This window comes from Hypanus sabinus, chromosome 15 (genome assembly GCF_030144855.1).
Source record: "Hypanus sabinus isolate sHypSab1 chromosome 15, sHypSab1.hap1, whole genome shotgun sequence".
In the NCBI taxonomy this organism is placed as follows: domain Eukaryota; kingdom Metazoa; phylum Chordata; class Chondrichthyes; order Myliobatiformes; family Dasyatidae; genus Hypanus; species Hypanus sabinus.
In genome coordinates, this window is record NC_082720.1 from 47,764,276 (window position 1) to 47,783,588 (window position 19,313).

Below are 19,313 nucleotides of genomic sequence, written 5' to 3' on the forward strand. Positions count from 1 at the left end.
TATTCACAGATTACATGCATGGGGTGAATCGGGAGGACAACTGTATGTTTGGCAAGCACAGCATATCAATGGGCTGACGCAACTGTGTGTTTGGCTAGCACGGTATGTCAATGGTTTAGTACAACTGTGTGTTTGGCTAGCACAGTTGTGTCAATGGTTTTGCACAACTGTGTGTTTGGCTAGCACAGTTGTGTCAATGGTTTAGCACAACTGTGTGTTTGGCTAGCACAGTTGTGTCAATGGTTTTGCACAACTGTGTGTTTGGCTAGCACAGTTGTGTCAATGGGTTGACAGGGGCTCTAATGGGTATTATCTACACGGTAATATAAAAAAGACAAGAAGCTTGCTGTGAGTGTAGTAATTGCTTAAATATTGCTGAAATTGACATTTTAGACAATAGACAATAGGTGCAGAAGTAGACCATTTGGCCCCTCGAGTCTGCACCGCCATTCTGAGATCATGGCTGATCATTCACTATCAATACCCAGTCCCTGCCTTGTCCCCATATCCCTTGATTCCCCTATCCATCAGATATCTATCTAGCAATAGACAATAGACAATTTTCTCAATTATTTATGTTGAGAGTTATGAAGATCAGGTGGGAAAGTGAAAATGAGGATAAAGATCAGATTAGCCATGATTTACAGAATGGCAGAACAGAGCGACAGGAGTGTACGATCCTGTCCTCTATGTTTTGTTCTTGTGACGATCATGTAAATGGTGAAGAAAGAGGACATTAACTTCAAAGCAAGTTATAAGACTATTATCTCAATAGGTATTCAGCCCACTGAGTCATAAGGCCACAATCTTAATCAACATGTCTTTTCCAATAGCCCTGCAAATTATTTTAGTCCAGGTGCCTAAGGTGTATTTTTTTAACTCTGCAGTGAACTCCAGCCTCTGGAATATACTGATACCTGTATATTAAAACAAAGTTTCTTTCTCAATTTCCCCTGTATCTTTTGCACAGAATTTTGCTTTATTTGCAAACATTGATCCTCTCTAAATGAACCTAAAGTAGCCCAAGCATTGCTGAGAATCCCTTGGCATTTTATTTCCTGTCACAATCTGTTGTGGGTGTTGTATGTTCATCTATTATATCCGAAGTTCCTAATGTAGCCTCTACATCAGTGAGATCTGACGTAGATTGGGGGATCACTTCATCAGGCACCTTCGCTCTGTCCGTTACAGAAGAAGGGACCTCTTGGTGGCCCATTTCAATTCAACTTCCAAGTTCCATCCTCCACTACTACCACAATGTGGCCATAATCAGGTTGGAGGAGTAATGCCCCATATTTCATCTGGGTAGCCTCAAACCTGATAGCTGGAACATTGATTTCTCTAACATCCAGTGATTACTTCCTGCTCCATTCCTCTGTTTTTTTCCATTCCCATTCTGATTACCATCTGACTCCTCCTCCTCATCTGTCCATCGTTTCCTTCTGGTTTCCATTCTCCTTCCCTTTCTTCCATGGTATATTGTTCTCTTCTCAGCACAGTCAACATCAAAATTGACGGACTGCCGAAGAAAAAGAAGATTGTTCTCTTCTATGAAGTTCCTATTTCTTCAGCCCTTTACTTCTATCCTATCACCTGCCAACTTGTACTCCTGCCCACTCCTTATTCTGACCTCTGTCCCTTTCCTTTCCAATCCTGATAAAGGGTCTTGTCCCAAAACATTGCCTATTTATTTCCCTCCATTGATGCCACCTGACCACTGAGTTCCTCCAGCAGTGTTGCACTTCAGTGCATTCCAACAAAATTTTTTCACTACTTTGCTCTGACAGGTTATCTGAAGATGTTTGAAATTCCAGCTGGAGCAAGTCACCTGTCTATTCAGGAGCTAAGTGCATCTCCTCATTTCATTGGTAAGTCTTCTACAAAAAGCCTCTAGCATGTAAGCACAACGCTAATGCCAAAGTTGAGTTTAATTGTTAAATGTGCAAGTATGCATAAGTGCAATGAAAGGCTTGCTTGTAATGGCATCACAGGCACATAGCATGATATAAGCAGCACTCATAAGAAAAACTTAATTATACATAATGTTTATAGTTAGAACAAAGATAAATCACCAAGTCCATTTTTGTGCAAAGTCAGCAAAGTGTTGCCATACTGAGGCAGTGATCAGGGTTGTGATGGTTGGTTTAAGAACCAAATGATTGAAGGGCAGTAGTAGTTCTTGAACCTGGCGGTGTGCGTGTTTAGGCTTCTGTACCTCCTGCCTGATGGTAACTGTGAAAAGATAGCATGGTCCAGATGGATGATAGAACATGGAACATTACAACATAGTACTGGCCCTTTGGCCCACAGTGTTGTGCCTATCTTTGATGATGGATATTGCCTTGTTGGGGCGGCGCCTCTTTCAGATACAGCTGATGTTGAGGAGGGTTGTACCTGTGATGTACTGGGCTGAATCCACTACTCTCTGCAGCTTCTTATTGAAGGAAAGATAATTTGAGTTGACCTCATATTTAGAAAGAATTATGTTTCAATAAAGGCAGTTTTTGCATAATTACTACCTCCCTCAAATTCAAAAGTGTCAGAAGTAGTTTACTTCACTGTGATTGGAAAGGACTCTATTCTGTTTAATGTGCACCTGTAACAGGTGAAGGACAACTTCAAAGTACTTTGTGTTTAGTATCTTTAAAATATAATGATTTAAATGCTATTACTAAGGAAATTAAATAAGCAATTTAACTGCTGTTCAAAATTTATAATTTCATAATTAGAAGTTGATCTAATTATAATGTGCACTACAATAAATTTAATAATTTTTTATTTTTATTACTAAGCAATCAAGAACCAAGCCACAGGATATTTTATATTGAATGGGGAGAATGATATTCCTGATTCAAAAACTTTCATTGAAATGGGAGTAATTTGGGAGTATTCCAATGATGATGACAAGGAGTCTTTACAAACTGTTGGACCCCTCTGTGATGGAATAATAGTGCTGGTAAGATTATGTTCCAGTAACTATATCGAGACTCAGAATGTATATTTGTATTGAAATATTAACGTAATGAAACATTCCACAGCATATCACTAGAGGGAGCTAAAATATGGACACTAATAGGAGCTGGGAGAAAATGCAGGAAAGGTCGTAAAAAACCAGAGAAGGTTTTGGGTATACCCTTGAGTGTTAATTAATTATTGAGTGGTTTGCTAGGGGCATGGTGCAAAGATTGCCAGCTGAATGGGAGTTGTGTAGTAAGCTATAATAACACAAGGGTTGAAAGAGATTGTGATCTGTGTAGGTTCCTTCCAGTTCTTCTCCTCATTGCTCTTCTGATTCACTTATTTGATGTTACAAGCCTTGTGTTCTCTGAAGAAAAGCTCGTGGATCCTCCGATCTTCCTTAAGCTGCCATCAGGGTGCTACTTCTATCTCCCCATTAAAATCCAGAGCTGGACCTGATATAACACGATTTCTTCAGTCCAGAGTTCACATGATTAACCAAATACAGAAGTGTCGCGTTGCTGTTCAACAACTATAACGCACTTCAAGCAAAGTCTATAGAATGGTGGTTTAGCCTGAGGTGAGGTGATTGCGTGATCATTGTCATCAATTATGAGGCGCTGAGAATCAAATGCTTATAATAAGTAATTCGTCTCTTAAACTAAGCCTGTAATCCCTCAGCTGCACCCCTTGCTAATGAGTGCCCCCTCCACTGCCCCCTTTATCTTTATCGCACCCTTAGAAACTAGCACTGCCCTCAGCGGGTGATATCACCCACGCTGGGAACCACTTCTTAAAAGCTCTTTACTTGTTTAGCTTTTTGTCACTCCTCTCAATTAGATGGTATTAAAGAAGGAAAACAAATCAAATAAAATTCAAGCGAAATTCAAAGAAGAGTGGCTTTGCATAAACCAATCTTGAGAGATTTATGGATTCCTATTCTTTCATATGTATAATTGTGTAGGTATATAACTGTAAATTGTTACTCCATGTTTCAGCAGCTTAGCTTGCTCCAATGCTTCAAAAAATAATGATCAGCTCAGGGCTAAGGCATAGAGGAGTACAGCACAGAAACAGGCCCTTATGCCTGTTGAGTCCATGCCAAAATCATTTAAATTGCTTGCTCCCATCGACCTACACCGGGACCATAACCTTCCACACCCCTACTATCCATGTACCTATCCAAATTTCTCTTAAACGTTGAAATCAAGCTTGCATGCACCACTTGTGCTGGCAGCTCGTTCCATGCTCTCAGTATCCTCTGAATGAAGAAATTTCCTTTCAGGTTCCTCTTAAACTTCTCACCTTTCATCCTTAACCCAAAACCTTTGGTTGCAGTCCCACCCGACCTCAGTGGAAAAAGCCTGCTCGCATTTACCCTATCTTGTTTACCTCTATCAAATCTCCTCTCAATCTTCTACATTCCAAAAAATACAGTCCTAACCTATTCAGTCTTTCCTTATAACTCCAGTCCTCAAGACCTGGCAACATCTTTGTAGATTCTCTCTGTACTCTTTCAAACTTATTAACACCTTTCCTGTAGGTAGGGGACAAAATCTGCACACAATTCTCCAGATTAGGCCTCACCAATGTCTTGTACAACTTGAATATAACATCCCATCTCCTGCACTCGCTACTGTGATCAATGATGGCCAGTGTGCTCAAAGCTTTCTTTATGGCCCTATCTACCTGGTGCCACTTCCGACAAATTATGTAGCTGTATTCCCAGATCCCTTTGTTCTACCACACCCCTCGGTGCCCGACTGTGTAAGACCAACCCTGTTTGGTCCAACCAAAGTGCAGAACCTCACACTTGTCTGCATTAAATTCCAACTGTCATTTTTCCAGCTGATGCAGATCCCTTCCGCGCTGTCCACTACACTCCAATTCTTGGTTCCATCTGCAAACTTGCTGATCCAGTTAACCACATTATCATCCAGATCATTGATTATAGATGGCAAACAGCATCAGCCCCAGCACCAATCCCTATGGCACACCATTAGCCTCCAGTCTGAGAGAGAACCATCTACCGCCACTCTCTGGCTTCTCCCAGAAAGCCAATGTCTAATCCAATTTACTACCTCATCCTGAATGCCGGGTGACTGAACCTTCTTGACCAGCCTCCCATGAGGGACCTAGTCAAATTCCTTGCTAAAATCCATGCAGACAACATCGACTGCCTTGCCTTCATCCACTTCTCTGGCAGCTTCCTCAAAATTCTCTATAAGATTAGTTAGATATGACCTACCACACATGAACCTATGCTGACTATGTTTAATCAGTCCATGTCTTTCCAAATATATAAATATCTGTTCCCTTAGAATACCTTCCAATAACTTTCCCACAACTGATGTTAGACTTATCGGCCTATAATTTCCTGGTTTACATTTAAAGACTTTTTAAACAGTAGACCAACATTGACTGTCCAACCCTCTGGTACATCTCCTGTTGCTAAGGATGTCTTAAATATTTTGGCTAGGACCCCAGCAATTTCTGCACTTGCCTCCCAAAGGGTCCGATTAACTTGAAATACTTTCACTCTTAGTTATCCCTTAACTACTGAGTTTCCTGAAATATCATGATTTTTTTCCCCGAAGTTCAGGTTTCAGTGGTATTTTGATTTTGTTATTACTGCTAAACTGTGTTTGTGCCTTCCTTCACAAAAAAAATAGGCAAAGCCTTTTGGTGATACCAAACCAACTCTGACTTATAAATACACAATTCATGAGGACTACTTGGCCACTATGACTAATGAAGTTTTGCAAGAAGATATGGCTACATTTGAATGGGCTTTGAAGAGATGGTCCCAGTGTTCCAAACCTTGTGGAGGAGGTAATACACAAGCGTAATCTCAATGAACCAATCATTAATGACTGATATTGATTTTATTACTTGCAAAAAGTGGTTGTACAGTTGCTTCTGGGTCATGACTTCACTGAATGCTAATTTTGCTTACATTCTTGCAGTCACAGATCATTCCCTTTGTATCAAAAGTTGGCTTTCTTTAGGAAAATGAGGAGGCTTATTTGAAACATCATTGCACATATTATTATATGTGTATATATTTTAACAGTTAATAGATAATTTGTAAAGGACTGCAGAATGTGCCACTAGTTACTGCAAAGTACATTTTTAAATAAACAATAACAAGAACACCAGTTCTCTATGACCCACCTCAGTCAGAATATTTCAGCAAAGCTTTGTGTTTGAATAATTCTAGTTTATTGGAGATAGTTTTCAATGACCTTGTGGCATTGAGTATCCATTAGTGATAGTTCAACATGGAAAATTTGATAACCTCAGAGTAGCTTTCTGAATGCCACTACAATTTAAAATAGTGGAAGCTTTTAACATTAGTCAAGTCAAGTCAAGTCACTTTTTATTGTCATTTCGACCATACAGTACATAGTAAAAATGAGACAATGTTTTTCAGGACCATGGTGTTACATGAAACGGTGCAAAAACTGAACTGAACTACGTAAAAAAACAACACAGAAAAAACACTACACTAGAATACAGGACTTCATAAAGTGCACAAAACAGTGCAGGCATTACAATAAATAATAAACAAGACAATAGGGCAGTAAGGTGTCAGTCCAGGCTCTGGGTATTGAGGAGTCTGATAGCTTCGGGGAAGAAACTGTTACATAGTCTGGTCGTGAGAGCCCGAATGCTGCGGTTCCTTTTCCCAGATGGCAGGAGGGAGAAGAGTTTGTATGAGGGGTGCGTGGGGTCCTTCATAATGCTGTTTGCTTTGCGGATGCAGCGTGTAGTGTAAATGTCCATGATGGCGGGAAGAGAGACTCTGATGATCTTGTCAGCTGACCTCACTATCCGCTGCAGTCATAAGTTCAAAGAAAATTTATTATCAAAATACATATAGGTCACCATATATAACCCTGAGATTCATCTTCATTCACTATGATTTACTTTATAGCAGTAATCAGATAGGAACTGATCACATTTTCAATTGCACATCATTTTAATAAAGCTTCAGTTTCAAGGGACCCAAACTAAAATCTTTTCAAAGCCAAACCTGAAATTGAAATAAACCTTTGCATTACTAGTGGAGCAAAAATGCATGATAAACTAGTAAACTTTAATCGTTATTTGCAATAGTAAGGTTCAATAACTTTGTATTAACACTGCCATTATCTTACTCTAAGATGAAAGACATTCTAATATTTGATCAAGGTACATTCTAGGTTGTCAATTATTAAAGATTATATTTGCATTGCCATTTAAATAGGTTGATAGTAAATATTTAATCTCGGCAGCTAAAAGATTGAGTATTCTAAGAAAGTTAGCTATTTATGACACTTATTCTGATAAAGTTAATTGATTTTGCTAAGGTTCTCAGTTTACGCGATATGGCTGTCGCAGGAAGGCTGACTCCAAGATGGTTCACCGAAGTTTCTGTGATGCAAGTAAAAAGCCAAAGCCGATCCGCCGGATGTGCAACCTGTACGAGTGCTCCCAGCCTGTGTAAGTTACCGGGAGAATGCTGATCCTCCAGGCTGCGTCTCACCTGTGTCCTGTCACTGATGACAGGGTGTAAATGTCATTTCCAGAACCATGGCTCTCGTCACTCAGTTTGGGCTAATATGAAACCTTCAGTCAAACAAACTGGTTTGCCGAATGCTGTGCTCTGGTTAACAGTCCCTTCTTACTCAGTGGGATCCTTCCTCATTCTAATAAACTCCAATGATGAAAGGCTGAACTCCTCCTCATGTACCAGCCTCTCATCAATCCAAGTGAATATTATCTGTTCTACCTCCTATGCAAGTATACCCTTCCTAAACTACAGAGAGTGAATTAGTGTGGTCTCATGAACACTCTGTGGACTTGCAACAAAACATATCTACTTATATCTGCTTTCAAGAAAGGCAGATAACCTATTATTCTTTCTACTTACTTGCTGCACCATTTGGTTTCCATTATGACTCCCCTGTCTCATTCATCCCCAATCTTCTGAGGCCTCACTGTTCAAATAATAACTTGCTTTTTCATTACTTCTTTCGACATTAACAACCTTGCATTTTTCGACATTATGTTCCATCTGCCAATATCTAGTTCACTGACTTAACCTCTCTATATCCCTTTGTGTCTCCTCACGTCCAGGTAACCAACCTATCTTTTTACTATCAGCATTATACTCAGTCCCTTTTTCTAAGTCATAAATATATAGGTTGTGGTGCTTATTGTACTGGAAAGCTTGCTGGCTGTGAATAACACACACAAGAGATGGAGCGGTGAAAAACAAATGCACGACTGTTCATTCTGCTTGTTGGCCATCTACCCAGAATGCCCTCTCACATTATGTTCATTACGTGACACACAGGATAGTTTGAAAATAACCTGAAAGGGTCAAAATATGCACGGATACATGGCATATGCCTCTTCCCCCCTTATTTAAAGGTTTCTTCCCCATCCCATATGCAGACCAGCTGCTAAACTATTAACATTCGATGGAATAATTATCAAATTCAACCAGCAAAAAAAATTAATTTTTCTAAACTAGGGAAAGAGGGTAGACTACCTCTATTCCCAGACATCACCCAGAGGATTATTCTGCCCCATGTGCTGAGGGTTAGTTTCCAAACTAGAAATTCAATCTGCCAGTTCCTATGAGGGTACAACAACTTGGAACAACACCAAAGTTAATCTATTGGTGGTGTATGTATAGATCTTGGTTTGGGTACTGCATTCTTTATTAGGGGGCTGTTTTGTGTTTGGGGGTCTAGGCAGGTCAAGTTGGCTATGTAGTGACGTGAGTTGTGTTGGGATATGTCAGCAAGAAAGTGCTAAGACACTGTTTGAGGGATCCACTTCCCTCTGAAGTGTTGAGGACCTGTTTCATTGTTTGAATGAATTGTTCAGCAAGGCCATTAGTGGCTGGATGAAATGGTGCCGATTTGATGTGCTGAATACAGTTTGCTTCCATAAATGCCTTGAAATCTTCAGAGAGGAGTGGTGGGCCATTGTCACTTACAAGCCTATATTCCCTGAGTCTTTGTAGTTTTACATCCAAGTTCATTTTTCCAGTGATGAGTAGGTCATCCAAATAGCATTTCCCTGTCAACCCCCTCAGGATCTGGTCCATTGCTAGCTGGAAAAGTGCAGAAGCCAAGATGCACCCAGTGGAAGCCTGAATGTTCCTTTGTGAGTCACTATGGTCAACAGTTCAGTGAATCTAGTTCCACATACATCTGCCGATACACATGATCTGTCATCTGGACAATCCTGCCAAAAGGTCATCAGTGAGGGGAAGGAGGTATTATTCAGCTGAAAGAACAAGGTTAATGGTTACCTTGAAGTCTCCGCAAGGCCTTACAGACCCATTCCTTTTTTGGTCAGGAACCACCGGAGTTGCCCATTCACTTGCACACACTGGTTTCAATACCTTACTCTGGATCAGTCTTTCCAGCTCATCCTATACCTTTAGTTTGAGGGCATGTGGAGCAGGTCTTGTCTTCAGGCGTTTGGGTGTTGTGTCAGCCTTAACAGTCAGCTTAGCAGCAATTCCTTTTGTACTGCCCAGTTCTCCATTGAATGCTTCAGTATATTTCTTCAATACCTGTAACAGACCAATGCTACCACCAATCCAGTGGACTTCATGCCATTTGGAGAGCAATCAAGAGCAGCGCAGAAGCACGAGATCACTACCTTTAACAACATACAGTTCGTTAATCTCCACTGTAACGTACTACTCCCCTCACTGGAACAATCTCACAAGTGTAAGTCTTTAAAGTCAACCTGCCCCTTCTGGGTTAAGGTGCTGCAACTTTTCCTGTCTCTGACACAAGCGATACCGCAGCACCCGTGTCCATCTGTATCTTCACTGTGGCCCTGTCCAACCATGGGGTCCCCAATAACCATCTTTGTGTCCTGAAACAGATAAAACTTGTAAAGCTTCTTCAACCACAGAGTGAGAGTCACTCAGTCCATCCTCAGTGTGCCCCATCTTGTTCACGTGTTTCTTTTTGTTTTTCTAAAAGTCACTTCTCTGTATTAGTGTTTTGGTTGACAGTGTCTTATTACTTTTACTGGTGTGTTCAATATGTCCCTTTTTGTCACAGTTTTAACAATCTAAATCCTTATACCTTTGCTGAATGCCCAGTTTTGCCACAATGATAACATTGCCAATTGATGTTTTATTCTGAAAGTTAGTAGAAACTTTATGAACTTGGGAAGAGGTGCTTAATAGGTGTGCTTCTTTAGCTATCATCTCCATAGATATACTAATCACAACTGCTCTTTGTAATATTAGTCTGTGAGCAAACCTTTCTGAATTGCCTCACTGTGCAGACCTCATACGAGTCTATCACGTAATGTGTCACTCGGTGACTGCCCAAAATCACAGCGTTCAGACCACCACAAACTGTAAAATAAACTCCCCTTCCTCTTGATTCCTTTTATAAAATCCAAACCTTTTAATAATAATCAGTATTTTAGGTATGTAGTGCCTTGGTTCACATGTTAACTGCTATGCTGTCGGTATTTCATTTAGCAGTTTTGTAAGAGCCATCTGTTCTGCTCTCAGCTTGTTTGGGTTATTGTTGAAGATAAGTGATGACGTGGAATGTGTGCCATCCCTTTAGGGGGAGGTTTTCTTGGTGAGGGACACTAAGGTTGGTCTTGGGCTTTTCCTTGTTCGGTGGGAGATGAAAGGAGAAGATACTGGGGAGAACTGGGTCGTAGGGTACTATCTGATGGGAGAACCATTTGTACGAGATAGATTGTTTTCGACATTCAGAAGGAGGCGTGTGCTCTCACGCAGACCGAGGGCCCAGCCCATGACCGACAGAGAAGTTCAAGATGAGCTGCAACTTGTGCACATTTGACTGTTCAATTAAAATTGGCCCTTTTCTTTTTGCTTTTCTTTACTAACCCTTTAGTTAAGAGTCATAAGTATAATTCCTTTAACCGTGTGCAGTGTGCTGCCTATCATTTCATGCACTAATTTGTAACAAGGTTGGAAATTACACAGCATCCACACGAACTGGAGTTTGAGCGGGAGAGCCCTTTCAATCTCACGAGTTTGGTGGGACCAAGGAGTGTTTTCCTGAGACCTACGCAGCCAAGCAAACCAGGGGTTTCAGGTGAATAGTGGCTCTTTAAGACTTTAACCACGTCCACAAAAGGCTTATAGATGTTCTTGCGTCCATCACAGTCAGAAAAGTTGGAACACAAGTATCTGAAACTCGATTTGCCAGTGCACAAGATTCAAATCTTTCAGTAAATGAACACCCTTGCTATGTTATTTTGTCATACAGCCCAAAACTTCCAAACATTGTCGCCATTTTCAAACACAATCACATTCTAGAAAAGTTAGCTAGTCCTATCCATCTCTCTGTCTCTCTTTCTCTCTCCGTCCCCCTCTCTCATTTGTTTTATTAACCATCCCATTCTCATGCTCTCCTTTTGGATTCTTCACTCACCAGGCTTCCTGTGACTGTTTTCTTGTGGTGTGCAGTGTCTTCTTTTTGCTCAGTCACACTACACAGTGGTACACACAGACCAGCAAAACAATGAATATGGCGCAAGGACTTGACACCTTGTCGCCAGTCGTTATGTTTGTGGTTACTGGGAAGCCAGATGGCCACGAGTAACTACACGAGGGACAGAGAGGTAAGAAACAAACATGCAGCTAATCATCTACCCAGAATGCCCTCACACATTAAGTTCAGTACGTAACACATGGGGAAGCATGACGGCAGTCCATGAGGGTCAAAATGTACATGAATACAAAACATAGATGGTAAATTGTTCAATGCTAGACTGATCTCTGTGGTTCAGACCTTTGAAATAAATCATACTGCTGTGCATCCCTCTCAAAATATTCAGACTTTGTTTCTTGTTCCTGGCTTAGGAATGTGAGTATTGTTTGAAATTCTCACTCAATCAATTGGAAAGAATTGTGTATGAAATACACTTTTGTCTCTTGATGCATCATCAATAACTCACTCTGAGACGTAAAGGATAGATATCGGCTTTTATTGACTGGAAGAAGGAACAAGCAGTGGTTGACCACCATACTACATCCTGGAAATCATTAACATTTGAAAGTAATTCTGTAGCACACTCATCCTGGGGGAACATCATCCCTATTATGTATTACTTAAACAGTTATGTTTTCCATTAGTTTAATGATTTAACATCTTGAAATTGTGTTACCAGAGGTGCAATACCATTGAGCCCCATTTTATTTGATGCATGTTTAAAATGCTGTTTTCCAAATTATTGAGAAGAGTGCTATGAAGTGCTAGAAGTGTAATACTATGCTCACAAAGCAGTGCCGACTGTTACCGGGCTTATATTTGTGGTTTGCAGGTGGATTACAGGACAGTGGGAAGCATGTACCAAAACCTGTGGCAAGTCTGGGTATCAAATCCGTACTGTGCGATGCGTTCAACCGCTTCACGATGGAACCAATCGCTCGGTGCACAGCAAATATTGCAATGGGGATCGGCCTGAGACAAGAAAACCCTGTAATCGAGAGCTTTGTCCTGCACAGTGGAGTATAGGGGCTTGGTCACAGGTATGCTGAGACGTTTCACTCTTTGTTTTGCATTAGATTACTCTAGGAACTCATCTGTATCTGGGAATTTGATATCACTATACTCTACCCAACATGAATATTGCCTGTAAGTCTGATTATTCAGGATTCTTTAATGTCACTTCCAGTATACAAGTGTAAAGGAGAATGAAATAGTTGTTACTCCAGATCTGATGCAGCATAAAAAAATCACAGTAAGATAAAAAACACAATAATAAAAGGACAAAAGATATAAATAAATATGATTGTACAGTATGTACATGAAGTGACACTAGGTATAAGAGTGTCTGTATGTAAAGTAACTCTGACTGGTAATGATGAAGAAGCTAGTGGGTGGAGGTATTGATCTGCCTTACAGCTTGATAAAATAACTATTTTAAGAGTCTGGTGATCCTGGCATGGACGCTATGTAGCCTCCTCCCTGATGTGAGTGGGACAAACAGTCCTAGAACAGGATGGGTGGGATCCTTTATGATATTGCTGGCCTTTTTCCAGCACCTTTCTGTATATATGTCCTTGATGGCTGGTAGGCTGGTGCCGGTGACGCACTGGGCAGTTTTGACTACCCTTAGTAGAGTCTTCCACTGCACTGCACTATGGCTGAACACAAACTGGTACAGATTTTCTGGCAGTGTTGGACAGTAATTGGTCTCATACCAGGCACTAGTGGTCACTGTTCTTGGCTAATAGAATTAACTCCTTTTGTAAAGGGAGCTAGGGCTTTACTCTTTGGAGAGAAGGATGAAGAGAGGAGACATGATAGAGGTATACAAGATATTAAGAGGAATAGATAGAGTGGACAGCCAGTGCCTCTTCCCCAGGGCACCACTGCTCAGTACAAGAGGACATGGCTTTAAGGTAAGTGGAGGGAAGTTCAAGGGGGATATTAGAGGAAGGATTTTTACTCAGAGAGCGGTTGGCACGTGGAATGCACTGCCTGAGTTTGTGGTGGAGACAGATATACTAGTGAAATTTAAGAGTCTACTAGACAGGTATATGGAGGAATTTAAGGTGTGGGGGTTATATGGGAGGCAGGATTTAAGTGTCGGCACAACATTGTGGGCCAAAGGGCCTGTACTGCGCTGTCCTGTTCCATGTTCTATAAATTTGAGCTTATTTTAAACCACAGGGTGAATAGTAGCAATCTCACATTGCAACTAAATTCTGCAGAGCACGTATGGCTGATAATTTTTGTTCTCAGCTATTTTCAGCAGTGTGCATATTTTTCATCAACACACACAAAATGCTGGTGGAACGCAGCAGGCCAGGCAGCATCTATAGGGAGAAACACTGTTGACATTTCAGGCTGAGACCCTTCATCAGGACTAACTGAAAGAAAAGATAGTAAGAGATCTGAAAGTGGGCGGGGGAGGGGGGATCTGAAATGATAGGAGAAGACCGGAGGGGGTGGAATTAAGTTAAGAGCTGGAAAGTTAATTGGCAAATGGGATACAGAGCTGGAGAAGGGAAAGGATCATGGGGCGGGAGGCCTAGGGAGAAAGGAGGGGGGGTAAAAGCACCAGAGGGAGATGGAGAGCAGGCAAGGAGTGATTGTGAGAGGGACAGAGAGAGAAAAAAGAGAGAAAAGAAGGAAAAAAGGGGGGGGGAAATAAATAGATAAAATAAATAAGGGATGGGGTAAGAAGGGAAGGGGGGTATTAATGGAAGTTAGAGAAGTCAATGTTCATGCCATCAGGTTGGAGGCTACCCGGCCAGTATATAAGGTGTTGTTCCTCCAACCTGAGTGTGGCTTCATCTTGACAGTAGAGGAGGCCATGGATAGACATATCAGAATGGGAACGGAACATGGAATTAAAATGTGTGGCCACTGGGAGATCCTGCTTTCTCTGGTGGACAGAGAGTAGGTGTTCAGCGAAATGGTCTCCCAGTCTGCGTCGGGTCTCACCAATATATAAAAGGCCACACCAGGAGCACCGGACACAGTATACCACACCAGCCGACTCACAGGTGAAGTGTCGCCTCACCTGGAAGGACTGTCTGGGGCCCTGAATGGTGGTGAGGGAGGAAGTGTAGGGGCAGTTGTAGCATTTGTTCCGTTTACAAGGATAAGTGCCAGGAGGGAGATCGGTGGAAAGGGATGGGGGGAACGAATGGACAAGGGAGTCGCATAGGGAGCGATCCCTGTGAAAAGCAGAAGGGGTGGGAGGCAAAGATGTGCTTGGTGGTGGGATCCCTTTGGAGGTGGCGGAAGTTATGGAGAATTACACATTGGACCCGGAGGCTGGTGGGGTTGTAGGTGAGGACAAGGGGAACCCTATCCCGAGTGGGGTGGTGGGAGGATGGGGTGAGTGATGATGTGTGTGAAATGGGAGAGATGTGTTTGAGAGCAGAGTTGATGGTGGAGGAAGGGAAACCCCTTTCTTTAAAAAAGGAAGACATCTTTTCGTCCTAGAATGAAAAGCCTCATCCTGAGAGCAGATGCGGCGGAAACGGAGGAATTGCGAGAAGGGGATGGCATTTGTGCAAGAGACAGGGTGGGAAGAGGAATAGTCCAGATAGCTGTGAGAGCCCATAGGCTTATAGTAGATATCAGTAGATAAGCCACCTCCGGAGATATTTTTAATATTTTTTTTTAATTTGCAAGGAATCCTGTGCGCCAGTTATTACTCCCTGGTAGGATTTGATCTGGTGCTGAACTCATCCCAATCTTCTGCTGTTAATGTTCAAAATATATTGTGTTACTAAGGTAGGAGGTGTGGTGGATAATGAGGTGGGTTTTCAAAGCTTGCAGGGAGATTTATGCCGGTTAGAAGAATGGGCTGAATGTTGGCAGATGGAGTTTAATGCTGAGAAGTGTGAGGTTCTACATTTTGGCAGGAATAATCCAAATAGAACATACAGAGTAAATGGTAGGGCATTGAGGAATGCAGTGGAACAGAGAGATCTAGGAATAACAGTGCATAGTTCCCTGAAGGTGGAGTCTCATGTAGATAGGGTGTTGAAGAAGGCTTTTGGAATGCTGGCCTTTATAAATCAAAGCATTGAGTACAGAAGTTGGGATGTAATGTTAAAATTGTACAAGGCATTGGTAACGCCAAATTTGGAATACTGTGTGCAGTTCTGGTCACCGAATTATAGGAAAGATATCAATAAATTAGAGAGAGTGCAGAGACGATTTACTAGGATGTTACCTGGGTTTCAGCACTTAAGTTACAGAGAAAGGTTGAACAAGTTAGGTCTCTATTCATTGGAGCGTAGAAGGCTGAGGGGGGATTTGATCGAGGTATTTAAAATTTTGAGAGGGATAGATAGAGTTGACGTGAATAGGCTGTTTCCATTGAGAGTAGGGGAGATTCAAATGAGAGGACATGATTTGAGAGTTAGGGGGCAGAAGTTTAAGGGAAACACGAGGGAGTATTTCTTTACTCAGAGAGTGATAGCTGTGTGGAATGAGCTTCCTGTAGAAGTAGTAGAGGCCAGTTCAGTTGTGTCATTTAAGGTAAAATTGGATAGGTATATGGACAGGAAAGGAGTGGAGGGTTATAGGCTGAGTGCGGGTAGGTGGGACTAGGTGAGATTAAGAGTTCGGCACAGACTAGGAGGGCCGAGATGGCCTGTTTCCGTGCTGTGATTGTTATACGGTTATATGTTATATGGTTATATACTAGAAATGTGCGGCTCAAAAACCTTATGTTCCTGTCCTCATGCCACTTCCATTGAATTATTCTGCTCAGGTATTTCTTGCATCTTTATAGTGCAGGTGTCATGGTCTCAGCATTTGCATTTACTACTGTGCAACTTGTTGTTTGTCAGTGCTCGGTAACCTGTGGAAATGGAATGCAAGAGAGACTGGCCGTGTGTCGGACAAGGGACAACATAGTCGCACAGTGTGAAGAAGAGAAGCCAGATACCATACGCATCTGTAGGATGCCAGCATGTCACAGTAAGTCCCTCAACTAACACTCTCTCCTGTGTCCAAGTTTAAATCAGCAATTGATATTCAACTTCAGGGAAATCTAGAATTAAAATACATTTCATATTCTAGTGTTTCTACAATAAAGATCAGGATTTATTGGGAGGAAAAAAGACAAAAAATTTGAAGTTGCAGAATTTTAGCTCTATTTCTAACCTGTAACTTCTGCAGTCAGGGAGCAACGTACGAGGAAACTTAATTTTATTTCATTATTTACTGTTTAAGTGTTTGCAATCTGTTTAAGTGTTTAGTCTACATCTTGAGACTAAAGATGTAGAAATTTTACAGCTCAGTAACTTGTGAAAATTAAAATTGTTTTATATTTTTATATATTTATTGTGTATGTTATCAGAAATTCCATTGTTCAATACTATTGATTGAGTGCACTATGCACTTCCAGATTTTGCTTCTGGGTGCACTGATGGAATAACACATTATGTACACAGGGCACTGGACCCTGAACATTCATAATGATGTCAAATAACCCGCATTGCACATTTTGACAGTATTAATAGTAAATTATCCTGCACTTACAGCACCTGTGAACAGCTCTTCCCCTCCCAAACTCCAGCCCAGTCATTCCCCTGGCCTCACGATGCCCATGCAATTATCCCTAACCCTCCACAACTTGATCTTCTTTCCCTCCCTACCCACCATTACATTCTATTCCTCAAATTTCTGAGCGCCAGCTGCTGCTGCAGTTTGCAGCCCCGATTACTTTGTCGAAAAGATCACCAGTGGGGGTCCTGCTCTTCTGTGCAAGTCCACATACTCACCATTCTCTGAGTGAAAGTGTTCTCAATTTGTTATTGTGATTATTAATCATCTAGTAATTGTCCCTACCACATAATCTCTAAGTCTCCTTCATCAAATCTTTTCATTACTTTAAGACTTCTTTTCAGAAGGGAAGAAGCCTTGGGGCTGGTAGAGGAATTGCTGCCTCAGTTTCTGTCAGCCGGTTTTGGCTCATACCTCCAGCAACGTCAGTGTGGAGCTTGCACGCTTTCCCTGTGCCCGTGTGGACTTGTGCTGGGTGTTCTGGTCCCCTCCTCCACCCCAACTTAATCAGCATGCACACTACTGCGTGGGTGAAGGGTTGAGTTTGTGGAAAGTCTACGGGAATGTGCGGGGAGAATAGAGTGCAATTGGGTGTAAATGATTGGTTGATAATCAGGGTGTCATCAATGAGCCAAGGGGGCTCTTTCCATGCAAGAACACACCATAATTCAAATGAAAGGTCCTTTGTGATTGCTTAAGCAAGTAAAACCTGTTCTATCACATATGTTGCCTCATAAATAAACCTCCCTGTGGGGACAAAACAGCACATACCAGTATTGCACATTGTTTCAGCTCAAATACAACCCCTAGCCCATGAAATGCAATAAAGCTGACTGGAATACTATATAACCAAAATACAGTGCATAGTCACTCCCGATCCTTTATCAAATTAGTTATTTTTTCTGCCTTGCATTTTCTGCTTTGCATTTAAATTAAAAATAAGTAGTGTTACAGTATACCAAGCAACAGATTATATATCCATAATTACATTGATCTTTAATTTTCATTCCTTCTAGAAAATTCTTCTCAGCAAACGTCACTTACTTCCTCCAAAAGAAAGTCTGGAATCCAATGGCTGTCACGTCCAGATCCACAATATCCTATTCAAAAAGTTTCGACAAGTAAATCGTATTATAACTCTGATCCTGGTTTTAGATGCATGCAGTTACTTACATGGAGTGTACCCTTTTCTGTGTCCCTTTCGCTTCATAATGTATTCCTCTGATTAGCATCTGTTTCCTGGTTCTAATTCTTCTACTGGGTCCTGGTGCATAGCCTGTCTCTTCTCTAGAGCTTGTGCAGCACTAGTGATGGAAGTCCAAAGAGAAGGACTTCAAAAATCGCTGGAGGAATTCCACAGTACGTTGCAAGTCTCTGAATGGGAGCTGTCTTCAGCTTGTTTGGTTTGCTTGAAAACAGGCTCTAATGAAACAGTCTCAGTTCAATGGAGAATGAGATATTTATTGTGAATGTGATCACATCACAATGCTGACATCTTCTCGTGCTAATATTTCCTTCTTCCTAGACCTCTTCTACTTTGTTAGAATTTCTGAATGGTAATTAATGCTCTAAACCTAAATAAGTGATTACAGTAGTTGTCCTTCTCTTACATTTCTTACACTCCAAGTTAGTTTTCTACTCATTAACATTGTCTTGTTGCGTTTCATTATACTAAGGGAAATTTGATTCTTTGAGCTGCTTCTAGGTAGCAAATGAATGGTTTCATTTTCATATGCTGCATGTTTGATTATTTTGTGTGATTGATTGAATGAATGTTGCCATGTATATGTTAATTGGCTAATTTGGTCAGTTACACACATTTGGCGTAGCTAAATTATAATACAGTACCTCAGTATTTATTTTGTTTAGAAAAATGCCTTACCTAAGGATGAATGTAACAACTTTTACTACAGCTGCAGACTCTAGAAAATGATTTTATGGACTGAGCCCATCTTCCCATCTTTACTGTCGAACAGCAACAATTTGGCTGCAGGTGTAAATAATTACTAATTCTAGGAATGTTCCATAAAAATCCATCAATAATGTTAATCACTGTTAAATGTTATTTTTGGACAAGAAATTTTAAAGCTTATAGTTGCTGAGAACAAAGGCCCAGAACCAATGCAATTAGTTTGTGAGGGAGAAATTAAAAGCACTTTGACCATGTCATTGTCATGTGATCACATAACCAACTTTTGTGAGAATTTTAGTGGAAATTTTAGGATGTGATGTCTTATCAACAAGGAAAACTGATGAGCCACAGCTATTGCACTGGAAGTGTTATGTGTGACTTAATTGGTGTTT

General features: G+C 41.1%; 1 protein-coding gene across 2 annotated transcripts in view; it reads left to right on the forward strand.

Annotated features, from left to right (window-relative positions):
* The window catches only part of LOC132405482 (A disintegrin and metalloproteinase with thrombospondin motifs 2-like), a 274,937-nt gene that overhangs the window by 253,205 nt on the left and 2,419 nt on the right, over positions 1–19,313 (forward strand). For both annotated transcript variants that reach the window (XM_059990318.1, XM_059990319.1), the window contains 7 exons: positions 1,788–1,868; positions 2,793–2,956; positions 5,631–5,790; positions 7,311–7,443; positions 12,292–12,499; positions 16,292–16,421; positions 18,026–18,130. In XM_059990318.1, the coding sequence (XP_059846301.1) occupies positions 1,788–1,868; positions 2,793–2,956; positions 5,631–5,790; positions 7,311–7,443; positions 12,292–12,499; positions 16,292–16,421; positions 18,026–18,130 (981 nt within the window). The remainder of the gene's footprint in view (positions 1–1,787; positions 1,869–2,792; positions 2,957–5,630; positions 5,791–7,310; positions 7,444–12,291; positions 12,500–16,291; positions 16,422–18,025; positions 18,131–19,313) is intronic.